The sequence below is a fragment of the Akebia trifoliata genome, chromosome 5 (genome assembly GCF_017979445.1).
Source record: "Akebia trifoliata isolate Shusen 1 chromosome 5, ASM1797944v1, whole genome shotgun sequence".
Classification (NCBI taxonomy): Eukaryota; Viridiplantae; Streptophyta; class Magnoliopsida; order Ranunculales; family Lardizabalaceae; genus Akebia; species Akebia trifoliata.
In genome coordinates, this window is record NC_141379.1 from 26,722,898 (window position 1) to 26,745,043 (window position 22,146).

The 22,146-nt window shown below is 34.9% G+C and overlaps 2 protein-coding genes across 3 annotated transcripts in view; both read right to left on the bottom strand.

The window, feature by feature from the left end:
* Nucleotides 1-9,994, bottom strand: part of LOC147401852 (G-type lectin S-receptor-like serine/threonine-protein kinase SD1-13) — a 20,842-nt gene extending 10,848 nt beyond the window's left edge. Inside the window, exon 1 of one of the 2 annotated variants that reach the window (XM_086443289.1) lies at nt 9,777-9,994. The gene's annotated coding sequence lies outside the window, so the exon portion shown is untranslated. The remainder of the gene's footprint in view (nt 1-9,776) is intronic. The other variant, XM_086443282.1, reaches the window with a different exon arrangement.
* Nucleotides 9,995-12,776: 2,782 nt separating this feature from the next.
* On the bottom strand, nt 12,777-21,257 carry LOC147401853 (G-type lectin S-receptor-like serine/threonine-protein kinase CES101). Its single transcript, XM_086444449.1, has 8 exons — nt 19,733-21,257; nt 16,024-16,128; nt 15,822-15,929; nt 15,007-15,041; nt 14,604-14,853; nt 13,977-14,214; nt 13,275-13,425; nt 12,777-13,182 (listed from the first exon to the last, which is right to left on the bottom strand). The coding sequence occupies exons 1-8, from the start codon at nt 21,009-21,011 to the stop codon at nt 12,874-12,876; spliced, it is 2,475 nt and encodes an 824-aa protein (XP_086300575.1). The 5' UTR covers nt 21,012-21,257; the 3' UTR covers nt 12,777-12,873.
* Between the last annotated feature and the right edge of the window lie 889 nt (nt 21,258-22,146).

Here is a 22,146-nt window from a genome sequence, read left to right on the forward strand (position 1 = left end):
AGGTCAGGCTAATCTTAGGCCTCCCAACTCAGTAGCAAGAACTTTCCCATCGCATAGTCATCACCACTCTCCAACTCCCAAAACTAATTATTCTCCAGGATTAGTGATGAGGACATCAAGAGCATACCCTTCAGAGTGTACCAGAGGAGGAAAAGACATTCAGAATCATTGTGGATGGACGAAGTGTGAACATGAAATTTATGGACGAGCATCATTTGATGGATCCTTCTCCTTGGGTCATCATATTTAATGTTTTATTAGCCTATTATGTTAGTATAGGTGTTTAGGGGCAATTTGATAACTTTATAATAATTTTTTAATGAGTTTTCATAGGCTAAAAATTCAAGGAAAATAAAGTTACGGAATTGAGATATAAATTGTATTTATGACTTTGTTTTATTTAAGTTGTATATGTTTTATTTACTATTGAATCTCATTATATTATTTGAATGGTTGAGATTAGATTTAAGGTTTAGAGAACATTATAAATACTTGTTTACTGCAGTAATTTTCTTCAATAATGAATAAAATTGAGATTGCAGCTTTTGATATTCCCATTAATGGTGTGGTGTGAGACCATTTTGGAATAAGTCCAAGGTAACATTCATTTTCTCTATCGAGAAAGGTATTTATTGCTTTCTTAACATCTTCTTTCTCACTTTTACTCTTAAATTTTTGTTTTAAACCTCAAAAACATCCATAAACCCTAACCAACCCATTTTATAACCCAAAACCTTATCGAAATTTCTTCATCCGTTGAAACCTAACCCTAATACCCATAAAAACCCAACCTAGCCCTTTGCTACTCGAACCACGTCGTTCCAAACAACCCAAGAACCTCATCTCCTTCTGTTTTTTTAGACTAGAACTTCTCCAAACCTTGATAATTTGCTTTGAAATTGAGCCTAGAAATCTATTTTAAACATCTAACTGAACCCAAGATTAGAGGAAGACTTTTCTTCCATTGGAACCTATTGTTAGTACTTGAATTACAATTATATGAAAGCTTTTTTGATGCATTTTCACACTACACAACCATACGAAGACTTCACTTCCCCACTTTCACAACCAAACATCCTCTCCCCGAATTTAATCTTAATGACTTTCCTTTATAAATTATCTCTCCTCCGAATCTCCACAACCATTTTCCATGCAACGCTTTAATTGATAACTAAAACCTTTGATTCCTAAATCTCCATTCTTTTTAGGCGCACATATCACTTTCCAACTAACCAAATGATATTTCCTTTTCCCCTCATTGTCATTCCACAAAAAATTCCTGACAAGCCTTTCCAAACTTACCTCCACTCTTAGCGATGGATAAAAAAGACATGACAAACCGGAATGCTCTCCAAGGTACTTCTAACTTTCCTCCTTTTGAAAGATACTTCGTTTTCCAAGAGCTCAACCTTCTCGCCATTCTGTCCAAAATCGGATCCCAAATTATCATACTCCAAAATCAAATCCCATCTCCATTTTTTTGGGGATCATGGTCACAAAAGTACAACTCAAGCCATAATCCAAAAAGCACTTCATAAAACTCATCTACCATTGCTAACAATTTTTTCTTGATCACATCCCAATAAGATTTGAAGAAAGGCATTGTGAACCCAACAAGCTAGGGAGCCTAATCATTTCCCATTCTCGCTATGACCTGCCACACGTCCTCAAAGAGTTCCTCAGAAATCCAATCAAAATGTAATTGGTCTAGAGATTGTGCTTTGCATGATACTCCTCTTCATACAGTCTATCATACTACATTGCTCCTTGTGCCACTTCTTTCTCCCCCACCTTCTACTCCCCATTAATCTCCAATATCAAGATCCGACTCTTCCTATTATGGCAACTTGTCATATGATGGAAGAACCTTGTGTTATTATCTCCTTCCTTCAACCAATTAATTCTGGACTTCTGCTTCCAACTACTCTCCTCCATAATCACCACCCATTGAAATTACTCCTTAAGATAAATCTTTTTAACATTATCCTCTTAAGACATCTTGATGCAGGACGATGAGGGGAGATAAGAAAATGGAATTTGATTTAAGGAAAAATAGAGGATTTAGGAAAATCTAGTTGAGGATTCAATTAAGGATTTGGGTTAGGATAGGATAAACTCAAAAGGTAAGATGAAAATTTTATTTCAATTATTGCAAGATAGAGAAAAGGGTTAAAGAATGGTTAAATGTTAAGAGAAAAGATAAATGATTCAAGATTCAAGAATCAAAAATTAAGAATCAAGAAAATCAAGAACAATGAACTAAAATAAAGTCAAAAAAAATAAAAGAATAAAAAAAAACAAATATTATAATGGACTCACTTCAAAATGGCCTCACACCACACCATTAATGGGCATATCAAAGCTTCAATCTCAATTTTATTCATCATTCCTCATTCTTTACTAATTAAAAAAAAACTTAATACAATCTATATAAACAAAATAAATCAAGAATCCTAATCAAACTAAAATACCAAATAAATAAACCTAATTTTCGTAATTTTTTCTCCTAATTTTTCAAACCCTAATAAACTTAAATAAAAGACAAACTAAAGTTACTAAATTGTCCTAAATATTATACTATGACCAGGGGCCAATAAAACATCAAAATAAGCCCAAAAAACATAAAATTAAAGTTTTAAAACAAAAATCTAAAAAAAAATTAATTTACTCTTCAAGATTTGATGCCCCAATCAATTCTCCTCATTTGAGAAGATCTCTCCACTAGCAAAATAAAATTATAGTAATTCTCATCATCGATTGCGTTTCACATTATTCTCTTTTGATTGGAGAAAACTCGTCCTCAAATTTTAAAGTACTTGAGAATGATTGACAATTTGTGGCTCGTCCCTTTTGACGAATATTCGCCCTCGTGTCTTGATGTTGTAATGAACCGTTAACTTCAAATTACGATCTTCTATCATGACTAAGTCTTCATTGTATCTGTTTAAGATGATTAAATCGATTTGAGGTAGTGATGGAACGACTACATCATGAAAAAAAATTGAAGATTTTGTCTCCAAAAGATCTTCCTTAGGCTCTTTCGACGTATTTTCCACTTTATGATCTTGTTCTTGCATTGATTGTAGAGTTGTAAGCACACCATCTTCTGAAGTAAATGTTTGATCTGTTTTTTCTTGGATTGATGGTACCTAAGAGTTGATTTCCATGTACATACCTCGAGTAGATAATGTCTACATGAAATAACACATAAAATATTTCATTCTGCATCAAACGTAGCTTGTACATGTGAGATCCAACCTCAACCCAACACAATATGATAATCTTTTAGAGGAACCACCATGCACTCAATACCATGAATAAAATTTCCCTGCCCAAACTAAACGACATAGCCGTAATCACGATAACCACAAGTCTTATTTTCAACATTCTGCAAAATCTTCTCAAAAAAACTTGTAGAAATCAAATTTTCCTCATATTCATCACTGTCCAATACCCTGAGTGACTTCTCAGAAGATAAAACAAATCTAATTTTGACTTATAATACCAATTCTATCTATTCTAGATTTAGCTCTGATACCAACAATGAGGGGAGATAAGAAAATGAAAATTGATTTTAAAAAATAGGGGATTTAAGAAAGTCTGGTTGGAGATTCGGTTGAGGAGTTGGGTTAGGATAGGATAAACCCAAAAGATAAGATGAAAATTGTATTTCAATTATTGAAAGATAGAGAAAAGGATTAAAAATTGGTTAAAGGTTAAGAAAAAAAGATGAAGGATTCAAGAATCAAGAATCAAGAAAATCAAGAACAATGAACTAAAAGAAAGTAAAGAAAAATAAAAAAATAAAAAAACCAAATGTTATATTGGACTCACTTCAAAATGGCATCACACCACACCATTAATGGGAATATCAAAGGTTCAATCTCAATTTTATTCATCATTTCTCATTCCTTACTAATTTAAAAAAAACCTAATACAATTTATATAAACAAAATAAATCAAGAATCCTAGTCAAATTAAAATACCAAATAAATAAACCTAATTTTCGTAACTTTCTCTCCTAATTTTCAAACTCTAATAAACTTAAATAAAAGATAAACTAAAATTACTAAACTACCCTTAAATATTATACTAAGACCATATGCCAATAAAACATCAAAATAAGTCCCAAAAACATAAAATTAAAGTTCTAAAATAGAAATCTAAAAGAAATTTAAAATCTATTCTTCAAGATTTGATGTCCCTATCACATCTCTCTCCTCTCCTTATTATCACATTCAGCAATCATTTCCTGAGTAAACTATGTTTTTTTTAACTTCAAATCTCCAAATCGTTTCCTTGTTCCATCTCTTTAGGTTCTCCTTGATAGCCTTGAGCTTTCTTATTAATACCATCCATGATCTCCCAACAAAAGCTAGCCCCTCCCCCTCCACTCCTTAATTAACTACCTAAAATTTGGGTGTAATAGCCACATTTTCAAAACAAAATGAAAGGGATCAACCTATATTTCCCCACTCCCTCCTCCAATACCCATGTATCAAAAAAATAACAACAGAGGCTACAAAAAACCCATTTTTCCCCTCCTTCATCCTCTTAATCAATACCACAAGTTTTGATTCGTCTTCCACGACCCTCACTAAAACCTCTACACAAACCAATAGATCCACCACTACAAGATGACCTCCCCCCACGTACTTGTTGGGCCAACTTCCAGACCCACTACTCCCTCCCCCAACAACCACCCCTTCTCCATCGTTTGAGCCTCCAGTTGATCGATTGCCTTGTATAGTCCCCTCTCCAAAATCTTGGACGAAACAAACTCCTGACCGTATCTTATAATGCCATGCACTCATTCCAAAAACCCTCCCAATACCCTTTAGATTTCAACCAAACCAAAAAAAATTGGATCCAAAACGATCCCTCCCCCCCCAAATTAAGGGGTGGAGCCAAGATTTTTTTTTTTTATGGGGGGGGGGGGGGGGGGGGGCAAACTGTAGTAATTGGTAAGGTTGAAGAGCTTTGAAGATGAATGGTTTGGGGGAGGTTGAATAAAAGGGCATTTAGGTTATTTCTCATTAGTTTATGAAAGAAGTCCAAGTCAAGGAGCAATGTCACCAGTTCAAAAGCATAAGCTTTCACAAATATCCACCAAAACGCCTACATGCCCCCTCAACCCTGTCTTATAGAATAGATAGTTATAAATGATTCACTACCCTCTTCAACCGAAAATCAAATTGAATAAGCCTTCATTCGAACATCAATTACTAGCTGAAAAGAGGAGTTTAGAGCCTTCCAATGAGGGAACATAGGATCGATCATCATGCAAAAATTAACTTTCTATAGATGTTGAGATGTTTGAAGATGACTAATTTTAGGAATAAAAAACTAACTTTTTTTTCTTAAAAATTGAAAATGAGAGTATTTAGGTCATCTTTATTAATCTAGATAAGAAGAAAAAGTCAAAGGAAGCATGTCATCAATTTGAAAACACAGGGATATCTCAGATATTCACCAATGTAAAGGGGTGTCTAATCACACAAAAACTTGAATGGGGGGCAAAAATTTGAGGGGTGGGGGAGGGGACCACAGGGTCAAAAGGGACGTCATCAATTGAAAACAGATCACCCAAAAAATTGAGTGGAGTAATTGCCCCCATTGGCCTCTTACTGGCTCTGCCCCTACCCCCAATTCATAGAGTTCTGTTCAACTCCCACGACCCATTCTCCTCCTTACGAGGTCCAATACCACGGCTCTCTAGCTCACCATGGGCCTATTCGCCCAAATCTACCCTTGTCTCACAATCTAGTTGGATCCCCATCCCCATCCATGTTGTTCATCAAGAAATCTCCATGGGATTCCACCTTTTCAATTACTTTTCGAGAATATTCCAGAGAATCAAGGACTCTGGAGACACTAAACCCCTACGTCGACAAAATCTAACTCCTCAAATTCGATTTGATCCAATGGCCAAAATTTGAACTTCATTTTTTTACGCTCTACAGCTTGCCCCAAGCATTTCTTTCTTAGCTCTATTAGCTAACCAAAGGTTTCCCCACAATTGACCATCTTGATGTGACTAAAAGAGATGGTTTCTCATCCTTTCGCCTCTCGGCCCCCTCCTTCCATGTGTCAATATTTTGAAATTCAAAATTTTGTCCATAACCCCAAGTTCATCTTCCCTATGCCCATCCACCACCTTCTCCTATGACTGAAGACCTAGCAACGAGCCATTACCTTTCTCCACCAATGGCAAACCTCCAACTTACCCTTCCTCATAGTAAGGATGGCAACGGGGTGGATTTAGGCAGGATTTAGCTAAACCCAGCCCCGATTATAATTTTTTACCCCAACCCCAACTCAAGTCTGATATTTTTGACCCATCTCCTCCCCTAATAGTTTTAATAAGCCCCACCACTTTTTAATGCTGGAATGGTGTGTTTAACCTTTAATTGGGGTGTGATAAATAATTTAAGAAATTGAGGTATAATAAGTTTAAATTGGGGTGCTAATAGCAATTCTACTATATATTTTTCATAAGTAAAGAAGTATGAGTGAAGGTTTGAACCAAGGATGTGGGAACAACTTTCCACACATCTTACCACTTAGCTAAATGATACTTCTTGATAACAACTTTAATATGTATAATGGGTCGAGATTCATGGGCAACATTCTAGACAACGTGTTTTGTCTTATATGGGCAAAAAGTTTTGGAATGGGCTGATTTTTTGTGGGGATGATCTCTATGATGAGGGGATCATCCTTGCACAAAATCAGCCCATTCTGAAATTGCTAGCCCCAATTTCCAAGTTAAAAAATTGTGGGCAGTTCATTTTAACTGTTAGTTGGTAACCACTTCTCATAGGGTTAAAAGTTTTAAAATCAGCTGATTTTTTGTGAGGTTGATCTACTCATCATAGAGATCATCCTCACAAAAAATCAGCTCATTCTGAAACTGTTTTGCCATATAGGACAAAACGTTGTCTACAGAATGCTGCCCATATATAATGTGTATAAATATATATAATTGAGGTGGGGCCGGTTAACAATGTGGGTTAACAAGCGGGGTATATCAAAATCGTACCCGCCCCAAAATTGAATCAGTTTTTCATTTTCAATATCAAAACCACCCTGAAACCATTTAAATTGTGAAAACCTAACCCTATAAGGGTGGGGAGGTGAAGAACACCGACCGGACAGGGTAAAATTGCCATCCCTACCTCTGACTCCGCAACTAGGTCACGTCATTCCCACAAATCAACCCTAACTATCTCCTCGTCTTCATTTTGTAGCTGATTTTTTTTCATAGGCCGCCTCATGATTAGGGATGGCAATTTGCCACTTCCCATTAGTACCCCGCTCCTATAAGGTCAGGTTTTCACAACTTTAAATGATTTCAATATTGAAAATGAAAAATCGACTCAATTTCGAGGCGGTGACGGTTTTGATATACCCCACCTTGTTAAACCCACCCTGATTATATATAGAAACATACATATATTAAAGCTACTATCAAGAAGTGTCACTTAGTTAAGTGGCAAGATGTGTGAAAAATTATTCCCACATCCTAGGCTCAAACCTCCACCCATACTTTTTTACATATTAAAAATATAAATATTAGAGCTACTATTGATACCCAACTTTAACTTATTATACCCCAATTAAAGATTAAAACACAACATTAAAACATTAAAAAGGGGCAGGATGAGGATGAGGGCGGGGTGTAGAAAAATTATTACAAACGGGGATGGGTCAAAAAAATCAGACTCAAGTCAAAGTCAGGACAGGTTCGGGGTAAACAATTATAATCAAGGACGGGTTTAGCTAAACCCGCCCCATTGCCATCCCTACTCATGATATGGGCCCACTGTCAAAGGCCACTCCAATTTGGAACTAAAAACCTCCACAAAACACCTTAAGATCCCTTGAAATCCTCTTATGGCACCATATGACTTTAATATTGGCCCCGTATAGCTCCTCCTTTCTTTTGGAGCTACCCCCTTATATGGTCCGTAGTAGCTTGGAACACTTTCTCCTCCCACAAATGAAAAGGCAACCCCACATACTTTCCCCCTTACATGCCCTAGTGATTAACTCTTGCAAACCACGGATAAATCTTTATCAACACCTTTTAATAACCATCACACCCATTTCGAACTTTTACTGTCGAGGTGCTCCTCACTACCGGTGTATCAAAGAGATTCTGAATTGACATCTTAGGGGTTCCTCCACTGCATCTCTAAATAACACCAATCCACCAAGGGAGACCTTGCCTCGCATACAACCGCCCATTGCCACACTCCAAAACGTCATTTCGATCTTGTGGCCTCGAAGTCTTTCAAGAAGTCACTAAAAGTTTCTTGGGCTTCTTCTGCTCCTATACCATTTTGGTCCAACCTTAACCCCTTTCCCAATACCTTGCACGCTTTTCTCTGGCATCTTTTCCTCTGGATCTACTAAGCTTATCAAGGTAAGAGCTAGTTCTTTCCACCCATTCCCCACTTTCCTTTTGGAATGATCAGAGGTTTCTCCCAATCTACATCCCAATACTTGTGCATTCTCGAGAATCTGTCGTGCTCATTTTTATCGCCTACTACCAACTTTTTATGGAAAGGAGCTCTCTTTGCAAGAAATTATCTTTAGCATTGTGGGGTATTTGTTCTATTGGTGTAAGTAATTTCACGAGTTCAAGGGGTTTTTATTTCAAACCAAGTTGACTTGGTCTAAAATAGTCAACTCGAGTTTGACTAGCCAAGTCGAGTTGGCTAGGTTGGGTCAGAATTATACCAATTCGGTTGCAATCTTTTAACCTATTTTTATGTTTTATTTTAGTTGTGGATACACTAAGATTTATTACTAAGGAAGAGTTTGGTTAATATTTGGACTTTCTAGTTTAGGTTTCTTCAGGGAAGAAGGTAATGGATTCAAGATGTTTTTGTTTTGTTTAGCTTCTAATTTGTTTAAGTTTTTATAAATTCGTTTTTAGAGTTTAGACTATAATTAGAAGTACCTAGAAGTGTCCAAATTGAATTTTTATAGATTTAGAAAGTTGTTATTATGTTATAGATAGGTTAGGAAATTTTTTTTCAATAAGTTAAAATTTCATTAGAAAATGGATGAAAAGTCGCAAAATTACAAAGCGGGAAAATAAAGAAAACCACTAAACCTACCAAGTTACAAACATTATCCCATCAAATAACAAAATCTTCAAAGAAGATGCCCTTAAAACTCTTGAGAAACCTTTCCGCAAAGCAACCCCAACAAGTTAAACTAAAGCTCTTCAAAAGGTGTCTCCTTTCCTTCAAAATTTCACTTAGACCCCAACAAATGGCAAAAGGCAATAGGCTCCACAATGTTCACTTTGAACATCGAAAAGAAAACCCCAAAACAGCCACAAGTTGTGCGTTGTAGACAACCTTCCATAACGAAAAGGTTAAGGTAATTGGCCCAACAACCGATTTGCTATTTTGCAATAGATGAAGATGTGGTCAACCGTTTCAAAGTCTCTCATACACAAAACACAACAATTCTGCGTTTGGAAACCTCTTTTAATGAGTTGATCTATAGTGGTTCACCTGCCAAGGATGCTTGCCACGCAAAAATTAAACTTTTGGACGGAACCTTATTGTTTTAGAAGTTTCTAAACTGTTATGCTTATCAATTTGACCAAGCTTCCTCAAACATTTTATAAACTAGTAGAGCAAATTTAGAGTTAAAACAACAAAAGGATTAACTACCTTTCGTTTCAAGTGTACGATTAAGTAGAAAACATGAAATTCAATGGTGGAAATCAGAGAGTTAAAAGAGAGATCGTTTACTTGAACATGAGCATCGAAATTCGAAGAGTTCTCCGCTAGTGCCTTTTCTAGGGTTTCCAAGCCGTGATCTTCTTCGACGTCTGATTCAGATTCAGATTCAGAATCAATAGAGCTAGGGTTTAGGGTGTCTGGCTTATTTTCCTCTCCTCCGTTGCTCATTTCGTCTAGGGTTTCTAGCTCTGTCTGACTGGTTTAGACTTTTCTTGGAGTCGATACAATTATATAGGGACCCATTTAGGGCCGTTCTATTTGCACATACTTATTGGCTAATTGCACCCACTTCCTTCTATACCTTCCACTCCAAAAATGTGCTTGAGGTGGGGGCAATTACCCACGTCTAACACCAAAAAGAAACCCAAAAAAATACTTAACATGGCTATATCCTTTTTAATGACGACTACAAATCTATCTCCACGAGTTGAATTACACATGAAGAATAAAAAGAAAATTTCTAAAAAGAGTAAAAAATTTAATTAATTATTAAAAAAATATTAATTTTCAAAAAATTACTAAAAAGAATTTAATACGTTGAGCTATTGAGAGTGTTTTCAATTTGCTGGACTGTCCAGACTCGAGTGTGTTATGATTGTTTCACATTTGAGTATGGAAAGGATGAGGAAAGCCTAACTAATTTAGTAAGATTTGAAAACTTATTAAGGGTCTTTAAAGCTCATCAAAAGCATGATTAGATATCTCAAGGATGTAGAGGACAAAATTATATGAACTTTAAAAAATCTATATTTTAAATTATTTTTTTAATGTTATATTTTAATTTTAAATATGGGAGTTCGGTGAGAATTCATTAACGGTCCATTTTCAAAATCTTGGATCAAGCTCAAAAATCATTACTTATTTTTATTGGATATGAGTTTTTTCATGAAATTGAAAATGTTAAGGTGTTAGATTGTCATTTTGGTAATCCATTTTGATTCTTACAACTTTGTAAGGAAAGTGTTTGTTTTTTCAATGTACATAACGTAAGGCAAAGGCAGTTAGATGACATTGGACAGTCCAGCTATTTCAGAAAACACTAGATAGATGTGTAATAGAATGAATGCAACTTGAAAATCTAAGAAGATGCATAAATGGACTGATTAATACATTTAGTAACTCCTTTTTTTTTTTAAGGATTTTCTATTTTGGGGGGTTTCTTATTTGAGAAGATTTACATATTTTAGTAACTCCCGATTTTATAAATAGAGATCTCTAGGATTGTAAAACATATGAGAAAATAGTGATTGTGTTTACTCTATTCCGTGGACATGAACCACATAATATCCTTGTGCAAATTTGTCTCTTTGCTATTTTAATTTTTCGCAAATTAATTTACTGGTCCATCGACATCAAAGAAAAATATAAAAAAATCAGATTATTAGAGTTTCGAGAACGGAACATTTAGTAGACCTGGGGTGACCAAGTGATTGGATAATAGAATAATTACTAGCCCAAAGGGATGATGTTTGGATGATGACCAATGTTTGCATAATGCCACTTTTTTTTTTTTGTGTCACGCAAGCAAGGTGGTTAGATGTCAATTTGAAAGTGGGTTCAATGGGATCAACACTCCACACACTTTGACCAACTTAGATAAGTCCATGATGCCACTCATTTGGATCATGTAATCAGAGGGAAATCCATATGCTGCCTTTACTTACATACAGGACATCTCAGAATTCATGCCAACATATAATCAGTTATGTTCACGGGAAAATCCACATGGTTAATTAGTGCAAAAAAAAACAAAAACAATGACAACTTTGTCATTTTGCAACATTTGGAGATCAAGGTAAGAAATCTTAGGAAGGAGTTGCTTGAAATTTCTCCAAAGCCCTTTACCATTTCCTCCAACCATTGTGAAATAAGACAGCAATCCAATGTGTATACAATTGTGAAATAATTTTATCAAAAGCCAGGCTGAAAGAAAAATTCAAATCCAAACTTGCACTTACTAGAGCAATATAATAATGGAGCTCTTCGATTCAGGGTTTTGATTTGAAGAAACCCCTCCCCCCCAATCATTGGAGATCCCGAAGTACTTAGAGAGAGAGACCCTTGACTTTTGTGTGAATTTATCCCTCAGCAAACGAATAGCGGTAACTCCACCAATGCCGCTGAAGGAATCACATAGATATTCGTCATTTGCCTGTGCAAAATGTTATTGTTAGCACTATGTGTGATTATCCCTAAAAAACTCTATTGACAAGAGAAAGTAAGGAACTTGCCCGAAGGCTAAATTTGAAATAAACACAGTACACTGTCTGTGTAGGTTTCTCTCAAGGTGGAATATTAAATCTGTTGCTCATTTGTGTTGTTTCTCTTTTACAAATAAAATTTGTCATTGATCAATGTATTTCACAGAAATTAACCTCTTCAAAGTTAACAAATGTTATTCAGCCATATAGTTCAATTAATTACCAATTCTCAATAATTCTGCCTATTTTCTCCTAGTCCTTTTTCCAATACCATTTTCATCCCTTTCCTCAAAAATTTAACCCCTCCCATTTTCACCCAGTTTAAGGGAACAACCAGCCTATTGGAACATCAACGAGATACAAGATGCAATGTTAGGAGTATGCCGAGGATCCAAATTAATGTTAAACACACTTTCTAAACTTTCTCTTGGTCCTTCCTTTACATGGTTCTCCAACAAATGCCTAGATAGCCCTGTCAGACATTTCTATTATGGCTAATATTCGTAGGGGATTGCTCATGTCAAACATCCAACTCCCACGCAGCATTGTCGATGAAGAGGTTGTGAGAGTCAAAAGCATGTAACTGAAGGAGTGAGCATGCATCAGATAGACGGTTTGATGACTAGTCCGATTCCGTCTTACTTAATGCCAAAAGGCCATGATTACAATGGCATCCCAAAAAAAGAAGATGATTGGGTCCTCAACAGCGGTCCATAATCTCCCAGATGTCACCTAGACATGACAAGCAGTACCATCTACAATATTAAAAACCTCTTTGCACTAAAGAAACACAACTTACTAGGTGCCATTATCAAATACAAATACGTGTAACAACTCTATTACACAAACAAATATTTCTTTACACAACTATTGTTTGCAATTCATTTTCAAGGAAAGCCATACCGCTACCGTGCCTCCATCACAGAAATAGTATGACCATTTAGAGTACAATTTTCTGGCCTGCCTTCAATTAAATTACCCTCTGCCACACTTCTCCCGAAAGAAAATGCTGGTTTTTTCGGAATAGGCAAAAGCATGGTTTCATTGGCAAACATAGAAACAATATCTGACATAGTGGGTCTATCCATTGCACTCTCTTGAATGCACAAGAAACCAACATGAATGTATCTCAACATTTTTTCTTTAGGACACGACATGTCCAACACCGGATCCACCAGCTCAACAGCTGCACCTTTTTGCCACAACTCCCATGCCTAGAACACGTACAATTTTAATTATTGTATCAACTAAACTCAAACATAAAAAAAAAAATTAACAACCAAATAGGTTTATACTAACAACTTACATATCCTATGAGATTGAGATGGTATTCTGAATTACTGAAGCCAGTGTTCCTTTTGCCACTCACAATCTCAAGCAATAGCACTCCAAAGCTAAACACATCCGACTTTATAGAGAAAATACCTTGCATTGCATACTCTGGAGACATATAACCACTGGACCCAACCATTAATAAAACATTTTAGTATTAGAAAGCAACATAAACATGCTTGTGCTAGCTTGTGTGTGCAAAAAACAGACATTTGTGTTAGTATTGAAAAGTACGTGACGTTTGCATGTAAATGTACAATTGCAGTCTGCTTACTATGTCCCAACAATTCTGTTGGTATTTGCTTCAGATTCTCTCAATCCAAAAATTCTTGCCATGCCAAAATCTGATATTTTTGGGTTCATCTCCTCATCTAATAAAATATTACTGGCTTTTAAATCTCTATGGATCACCCTCAATCTAGAATATTTATGAAGATAAAGAAGCCCTTGTGCGATCCCTTCAATGATGTTTGATGCGCTTTCTCCAATCTAATAATTGTCTTCCTATGGAATCTGCAACAAAGAAAAATTTGCACATGTAGATACTAAGTTGGATTTTCAGTATACTTGACATATACATGCTTGTGCTAGCTTGTGTGTGCAAAAACAGACATTTGTGTTAGTATTGAAAAGTACGTGACGTTTGCATGTAAATGTACAATTGCAGTTTGCTTACTATGTCCCAACAATTCTGTTGGTATTTGCTTCAGCTTCTCTCAATCCAAAAATTCTTGCCATGCCAAAATCTGATATTTTTGGGTTCATCTCCTCATCTAATAAAATATTACTGGCTTTTAAATCTCTATGGATCACCCTCAATCTAGAATATTTATGAAGATAAAGAAGCCCTTGTGCAATCCCTTCAATGATGTTGATGCGCTTTCTCCAATCTAATAATTGTCTTCCAGTGGAATCTGCAACAAAGAAAAATTTGCACATGTAGATACTAAGTTGGATTTTCAGTATACTTGATGCATGTCCAAAAGAGGGAAAATTAAAGAAATGGATCAAGGGATAAGCTATTGCCATTGTTGCTTTTTGTATGCAAAGTCATTAGAGAGATCTCAACAAATCAAAATCATTGCAATTCTTGTAATGCATTTAGTGCCATCATCATCATTTAATGCATCTCAACCTAGTTATTTGATCAATAAAGTTAATCCTATTTCGTTGTCATAAAGAAAATATTCAGTCAAAGCATACATTTAATAAACTTGGCACTATAAAAAATAATCATGTTTTATAGATGAATTAGGTAGTAAAAGAAAATGAATTAATAGATATGATTGGAAGTATAACGAACCAAAGAGGAAGGAGTCCAAGCTTTTGTTAGGCATGTACTCGTATATTAACATCTTTTCTTCTCCTTTAATGCAGCAACCCAAAAGCCTAACAAGATTCGTGTGTTGGAGTTTTGCAATTAGAACAATCTCATTTTTAAACTCACTTAATCCTTGTCCTGAACCTCTCGAAAGCGTTTTCACTGCTATTTCTTGTCCCCCTTGTAAATTTCCCTGAAATAATAATAATCTCCGTGTAATTTTACTTGTCAACTGTTAAGGAAACAACTACTTATTCGCTGTAAGAAATAAAATTTTCATAGTGGATATAAATTGTAATCTAATTAACCATGTTTGATACTAGTAAGTGCGGATTTTAGCAATGGATTTCGAGTTAACCACCAACAATGAATTGTACATTTTCACCTTAGCTTGAATGGTACACTTGATATGTTTAGGAGCTGCAAAAAAGGTGTGACAGTGATCTCCCAGATGGAGAGACTACAACTTCCTTCAAGTTATCATTATCGTGGTGGGTTGATTGGTTTGTCACCTCTGAGGTTAATTTTGAACCCAAGTTAGTAACCACATTTTAATATATGCAAACATACAAAACACTACATGTAGCATTTGTTTTGAGTCGTTGACCACATTAAAGTTCAGCCCACCCTTTTATGGCCCAATGCACCATAAATCAGCTTGATTGTGATTTTTGGACATTGAGTTCAAGCATTTTTCTTGGTTAATTTTAAGCCATTGTATTTGAGTACTTTACTCAGATCAATTTATTGAAATCATGGATCAAGGTGGTTTTTGGCATGTAGGTCAACAAAGAGTAAATTTTTTCTATTTTAATTTATCTGTCTTTTTAACATGGTGGGGAATTTGGAAAAATCATTTTTACTCTCCATTTTCTAGCAGTATCAGAAAATTTACCCTATTGCACGGTGGGAAACCTTTTTGGGGTCAGGGTGTGCAACTGTGAGGAGTACTCTACATCCCAAAGGGATGTTGGATACTCGGTATTATAAAAAAAAATTAAAGAAAAAAACGAACCTCGCTCACAAGGTTTACCAAAACCAGGCACAACTAGTATTACCCCAAACTAGCATAGTAGTAGTCAGTATAACAAATCATTCAACTTCCCTTACCTTGTAACTGGTCCAAATCCACCCTCTCCGCTATTTTAGATGAGAATATCCGTGGCAGCCACTATGCTATCAAAATTGAATAGAATCAACTCATGACCCTGCTTTCTGTGTCTTCCGAGCACACTGCGTCACTGAATTTGCTAGAAGGTAGAGTTCCTAATTCAAGAAATAACTTTTCTTCTTCCATCTCTCTGTCTCCTGTTTGGGTACAATAATAAGGGGAACAAAATGATTTGTAGCTCAAATGTACCTCCATAGAGTCTTTACTAATCATTTGATTATGGGAGTTTACCTTTTAGTTTGAGTTTTTTCCACCACAAGTAGCTTATGAAGACCAAAAGGGACATTATCAAAGCAATTGCAACTATAATAACGAACCATATCCACCATATCTTACCTGTGTAGAAGAACAAAATCATATACTTATTTACAATCACACATTAAATAATTTAAAATCATTTCTTATATATACCATCTTTGTATACAACCTTGTTCTAATTTCTAAATACTATGATAAAAAACATGAATTATATTTCACTATTTAACTGTCATGATCAACATCTTTAATATAATTGAGGGATGCATTGTTCCTTCAAAATTTTTGTTACTATTTCCATACATGTCATTTTTATCTTCCTCTTAAAAAGTCATGGGATTCCAAATTGCATGTGTGTTGGTCCTGATTGGACATCATGCCTTCATCATTATTTTGTGGTACACTAAAAGTTTTAAACTTCAATATCAATTAATATTTGGATCAAGTTGAAAACGTAAATATCATGTGAAGTATCACAATCAATATTGATAAATTATGAAAACATCTAGACGACTTAAATAGAGGAAATCGATAGTAGCTGACTTAAAGAGGACATAACCATGTGGACCAGCTTGGCCTCCCCCCTTTTTGTTCTCTAATTCTTATTAATATTTCTTCTTTACCTATCAATAAGACATAATTTTAGGAAAAAAACTAATTTTTTAGTTAGGGAAATTTGTTGAGCATAATACTAACCCAATGGAGTTCATATATACAAATTATTTGAGTTTAAATGTATGAGTTGATCTACGCTTACGTCCTTGCTATTTGCACTCCTATTTGCGGGTCCCATATCAATAGCGGTGACATGTTAGCCCCCTTTCTAGTTCAATTAATGAGTTTATAGGCAGTTTGGAAAAAGTTTTTGGCCATTTGACCCAAGGAATGATCAAAAAACAACGGAGCTTCTGAAGAAATGGGAACATGCAAAAAGCTAGGCAAGGATTCAAGTAGCCATCATAAATAAAAATTTCGTTGTCTCAATTTTCAGCTATGTAACCATCCCATCAAAGGTGAACTCTAAATGTTTTTCAATTTTTTTAGAGCCATGATAAGAAAATGGTTGATCATAATAAAAGAAATGCAAGTTACCTTGGAACATGGAACTAGGAAGCTGACAAAGGCCATCAAAATCACTTCAAACGGGAAAAAGTTGCAAAGGAAAGAAACAAGGAACATGAGAAAAGAAGAAGGTTGGCAAAACAAGCTTATTTATAAGAAGAGTTGGCAGGAAAATGAAGTTTGGCAAGTGTATTGAATTGAGCAAATAAAGAGAAGGCCCCATCATTACAATGGTTAAAAAAGGGTAACATCTCAAGATAACCTTGATAATGATCACTTATTAACAAAGATGTGATGTTTTAAGAAAAGAGTTAGTTGGCCCCCCAAAACCCTCAAGTTGATATGTGCGTGACCAAGAAGAATATTAGGGTACTAAATAAAAAACTCAATGCCCTGAGAATAGGTTGTTAAGGGTAAAAAGCTAAGGCCATGTTCTTTTCAGCTTCAGGAGCCAGTTTTTTTGCTTTTTTAGCTTTTAAGCTAAAAAAGTCAGATAAATGATGTTCGTTTCGGCTTTTTTAGCTCCTGTAGATTTCAATTGAAGCCCAAAAGTAGCTCTTAAAAGAAGTCGCCCAAGAGAGGCTTCTTCAAATGGCTTTTGTTGGAAGCAAAAAACATAAAACAGTTCAAGTGTAATTACCAAAATACCCTTCATTTTTAATCAAATTTCCAACTAAACTTAACCTTAAAAAATGAAATGAGATTACTAAAATACCCTTTATATTTACCAAAATACCTTTCATCTTCCAAAAATACCATTCATCTTTAATCAAATTTTCAACTAAACTTTACCTTAAAAAACAAAAAAGAATTATCAAAATACCCTTCGACTTTATCAAAATACCCTTTATTTTTAATCAAATTTTCAACCAAACTTAACCTTAAAAAATAGAAGAAAATTACCAAAATACCCTTCATCTTCCAAAATACCATTCATCTTTAATCAAAATTTCAACCAAACTTAACCTTAAAAAATAAAATGAAATTATCAAAATACCCTTCATCTTTACCAATTATCAAAATACCTTTCATTTTTAATCAAATTTCCAACTAAACTTAACCTTAAAAATAAAAAGAAATTATCAAAATACCCTTCATCTTCCAAAATACCTTTCATCTTCCAAAATACCCTTCATCTTTAATTAAATTTTCAATCAAACTTAACTTTAAAAAATAAAATGGAATTACCAAAATACCCTTCATCTTTATCAAAATACCCTTCATCTTTAATCAAATTTCCAATCAAACTTAACCGTAAAATATAAAACAGAATTATCAAAATACCCTTCATCTTTACCCAAAATACCCTTCATCTTTACTACAAAGACCAAAAACAATTCATCATCACTACTTTATTACCAAAAACCCTTTCATCTTTATGTGGATGTTAGATTGTATATTATGCAGGTATTTTCTTTATCATATGTTCATTTTTAAAAGGAGATGCTATCGAAATTTCAATAGAATTATAAAATTTATAAATTTATTAAAATAATTATTTTTATAATTTTTTAATATTAATTTATTATATATATCTAGTGTAATTATATATTTGTTAAGGTATTCTGCTAATTTTTTGTGCATTATGGGTGCATTATCAACATTAAGGGTATTTTGGTCATTTTATAATAATCCATCAATAAAAAGCTGTCAAACGAACATCAATTTCTGGCTTATGTGCTTTTTTAACGAACAAGCTTCTGTTAGATGTGGCTTTTTAGACTCTAGGCTTCTACTTCTTCCAGAAGCCAGCTTCTGGAGTTGAAGCCAGCTTCTGGAGTTGAAGCTAGCTTCTGTAAAGAACATACCCTAAATCATCTCAAATATACACGTGCTTTTTTGAGATACAAATCAACGAAAGAAATCGATGCATGCTTTGGTAAATTTGCCTAGAATCTATATATAAAAAAAGGGAAAGATTTACTTATTTGGTTGGATGAAATTCAGATCTTGAACAACATTGAGAATTTGAATTAAGCATCAGAAAGTCTTTGACAAATACCATGCATGTGCAAACGACAAAGAAAAAGATTGAAATTGAACCGCTCATATGTAGAACTTGAGGTGTAGACTAATTATATAAAAAGGGTTTACCTAAAATAATGATCTAGATGAACAATCTAGACCTTTCATTTCTACTCAAGTTTCCATGAAGTTAAGCATGTTGAATGGATCATATCTTTTTGAAGATGATCTCCAACATATGAACAATTCATGGTGAGGTTGGATCATCCAAGATGATATTCGTATGGGCTCTATAAGCATGTTGAATGGATCATATATACTAACTCTACATGTACTAGGTTCTTCAATACAGATATATTTACTTCTAATTTATTTTTATCTATAAATTATATATTTGTTATAAAAAAAAAATTAAATAAATATTTAGACGAATGAAAATGTTAATAATGTTTTCCCTTCAACCGATGTGAAAATCAAATATGATAGAAGTATACTTTTTTCAATTTTCTAATACCATAGGTACCATGGAGGAAGGATGCACCTCTGTGCTATGTGCTATGTGCTACTTCAATCCTATGTAAATTTAATGGCCCCAACCTTACCCTTTATCATTAACATTTATGCAAATAAATAAATTATAAGATTTTTATAGACATACCTTGTCGCGAAGGAAGAATATAAATAATGGATCCATCACTATTTCCATAAAACTCATCTCCAGTACTCGAAAAAGTGCATCCGGTCCCGTCATTGTTAGTATTAGTATAAGCGATACAGGAACAATCGCTCCTGCACTGGGTATCACAATCAATGAGACCCAGACTTGAGTTACGATAACCTGAACTACCAGTCATAGCACCTCTTCTTCGCTGGAAGTGCTCGTGACCACTCCTGCACTCCGATGGGTCATGATCCACACATCCAGGTGTCCGATCCCTATCAGTTTCACATTGTATTAATGGAGGATATCCAGCAGACTCATCAGAGGACTCCTCAAACACCTGGAGTTCCCCCAACGAACTCATCACCAATATTAAAATTGGAGGGTCACTAACCACCTTAGAAGAATAATTGAAGTACTTGTCATCTTTATTAGAAACAAAGCTGAAATCGTATCCGTGGGGAAAGGAATAACTTTTCGAGCTGGATGCTAATCCAAGTAAGTTTTCGAATGTTTGCCCAGTCCAGACGCCACTCCTCCAGTAAATTGCTTGTGGACGAGAGATCCCACTCATAAAATAAGCCGGCCATCGCCTGGAGATGACCAATTGGGTCGTACCATTGTTGTCAACCACGTTAAGTGTAAAAGCCCCGGAAGAAGGAACTTGGTCGCTTAACCACGAAGTAAGCGACCAATTATGCCCAGTCTTTAGATTCATGCCTAATTTCATCCCAGAGAGAAGTGTATCTGTAGGATAATCGAAGCTCTGCCACAAAACCCGCACTCCTGTTCCATTAAAATTGGGTTCTGTTAAAACAAAATTGCCAGAATCTAATAGAGTAGCAGTTGTGTTACTATTAGTTGATGATAATTCCTCAGAAATGAAGAAGATGGACCTAACCCCACTTCCACCATAAATGATTTTCAATCTTCCATCATCTTCAATATTAAGAACACCAGTTGAATCAGGGATTGGAGTGTTACGATTGGCGACCCACACTGGCAAAGGATGATATTCTTGTCGTTTGAACCATATCCCTAAGTAATGGCTCTTGGAAGATCCGGGACTAAAGAATCCTAGTTCGAAGATACCTTTAGTAGAAACTAATTTCTCAAAGTCCCTTAGTTGTTGGCCTTTTGAGATGGAGTTTGCTGCTGAGGCTTGAAATGGTGATGGTTGGAGAGAAAAGCAATGGAAACTAATAATGAGTAAGAGAATTGCACCATTGATGCTGAGGTGGCTTCTGATGATGATGATGATGATGAAGATAGTCATTATTTAGTACGGAGATCTATCAGTGACTTGGTCAGGAGATACCTTTGCAGAAGAATAGGAAGAGATGAGATGACAAGACGCAGAAAAAATATATACGCCCCTGTACGTGGCTGAGATGTTAAGGGCATATAATTATAATTTTTCTTTTGTTATTTTTTTCGTGGCCTTAGCACATCAGCCGCTTATGTTTTGCCGCATAAATTTATCATTAGTCTTTTCAAATTGACGACATGCTATACTTACCTCGATGGATTTGGTCAACCAGCGCCGGCTGAAGTATATGGCCCCAAAGAGCGATTATTCCGCAAAGATAATTAATCAATGAGTCTTGCCGGACTGACATTAGTGGGAGACATTTGTTCATGGATGTGGTCATAATTATGACTATAACATACATGTATAATGATAATAAAAAAATGGAAAATGCTGAAATGAAAAAAAAAAAAAATTATTACGATTCTCTCAACTCTGACGTGGGATGTGCACATAGCCATAGATGTGTTTCCTCACGATACGAGTGAAAACCATCTAAGGTTATGTATGCATGTCCACGTCAGAATTGTGAGAATTATAATAAATCCTGTGTCACCCCTCCACAACTCTAAAAAAATTGGACGCCAAAATTTGGATCCCTACCTTCACATTTAACCTTGGATCCCACTACTTTTTTAATTTAATATGATTTGAAATCTTATTAATCGACTCCATCGGGTCTTTATTTTTTTGACATATTCTCACATTTTAGAGATGATTTTTTTCCTCTAAACCTAAAAGAACTCAAACAGTCCCTCTAAATTACAATTCACATCTCTAATTTACTATTCATATAATAAACAATAAAAAAAACTTATTATTGACAACTCAACTTTACTTGTTACATCCCAAGTTAAATATTTAAAAAAAAAAAAATTACTATTGACAAACCAAGTTAACTTGTTACACCCCAAGTTAAATATTAAAAAAAATTAAATTGCTATTGGCAATCCAACTTTACTTGTTACACCCCAAGTTAAATATTAAAAAGGAAAAAAAAAAATACTATTGACAAACGAACTTTACTTATTACACCCCAATTTAAATAAAAATAAATAAGAATCCACCAATTGAATGAGAGAGTGAAGAGACTCTTAATGTT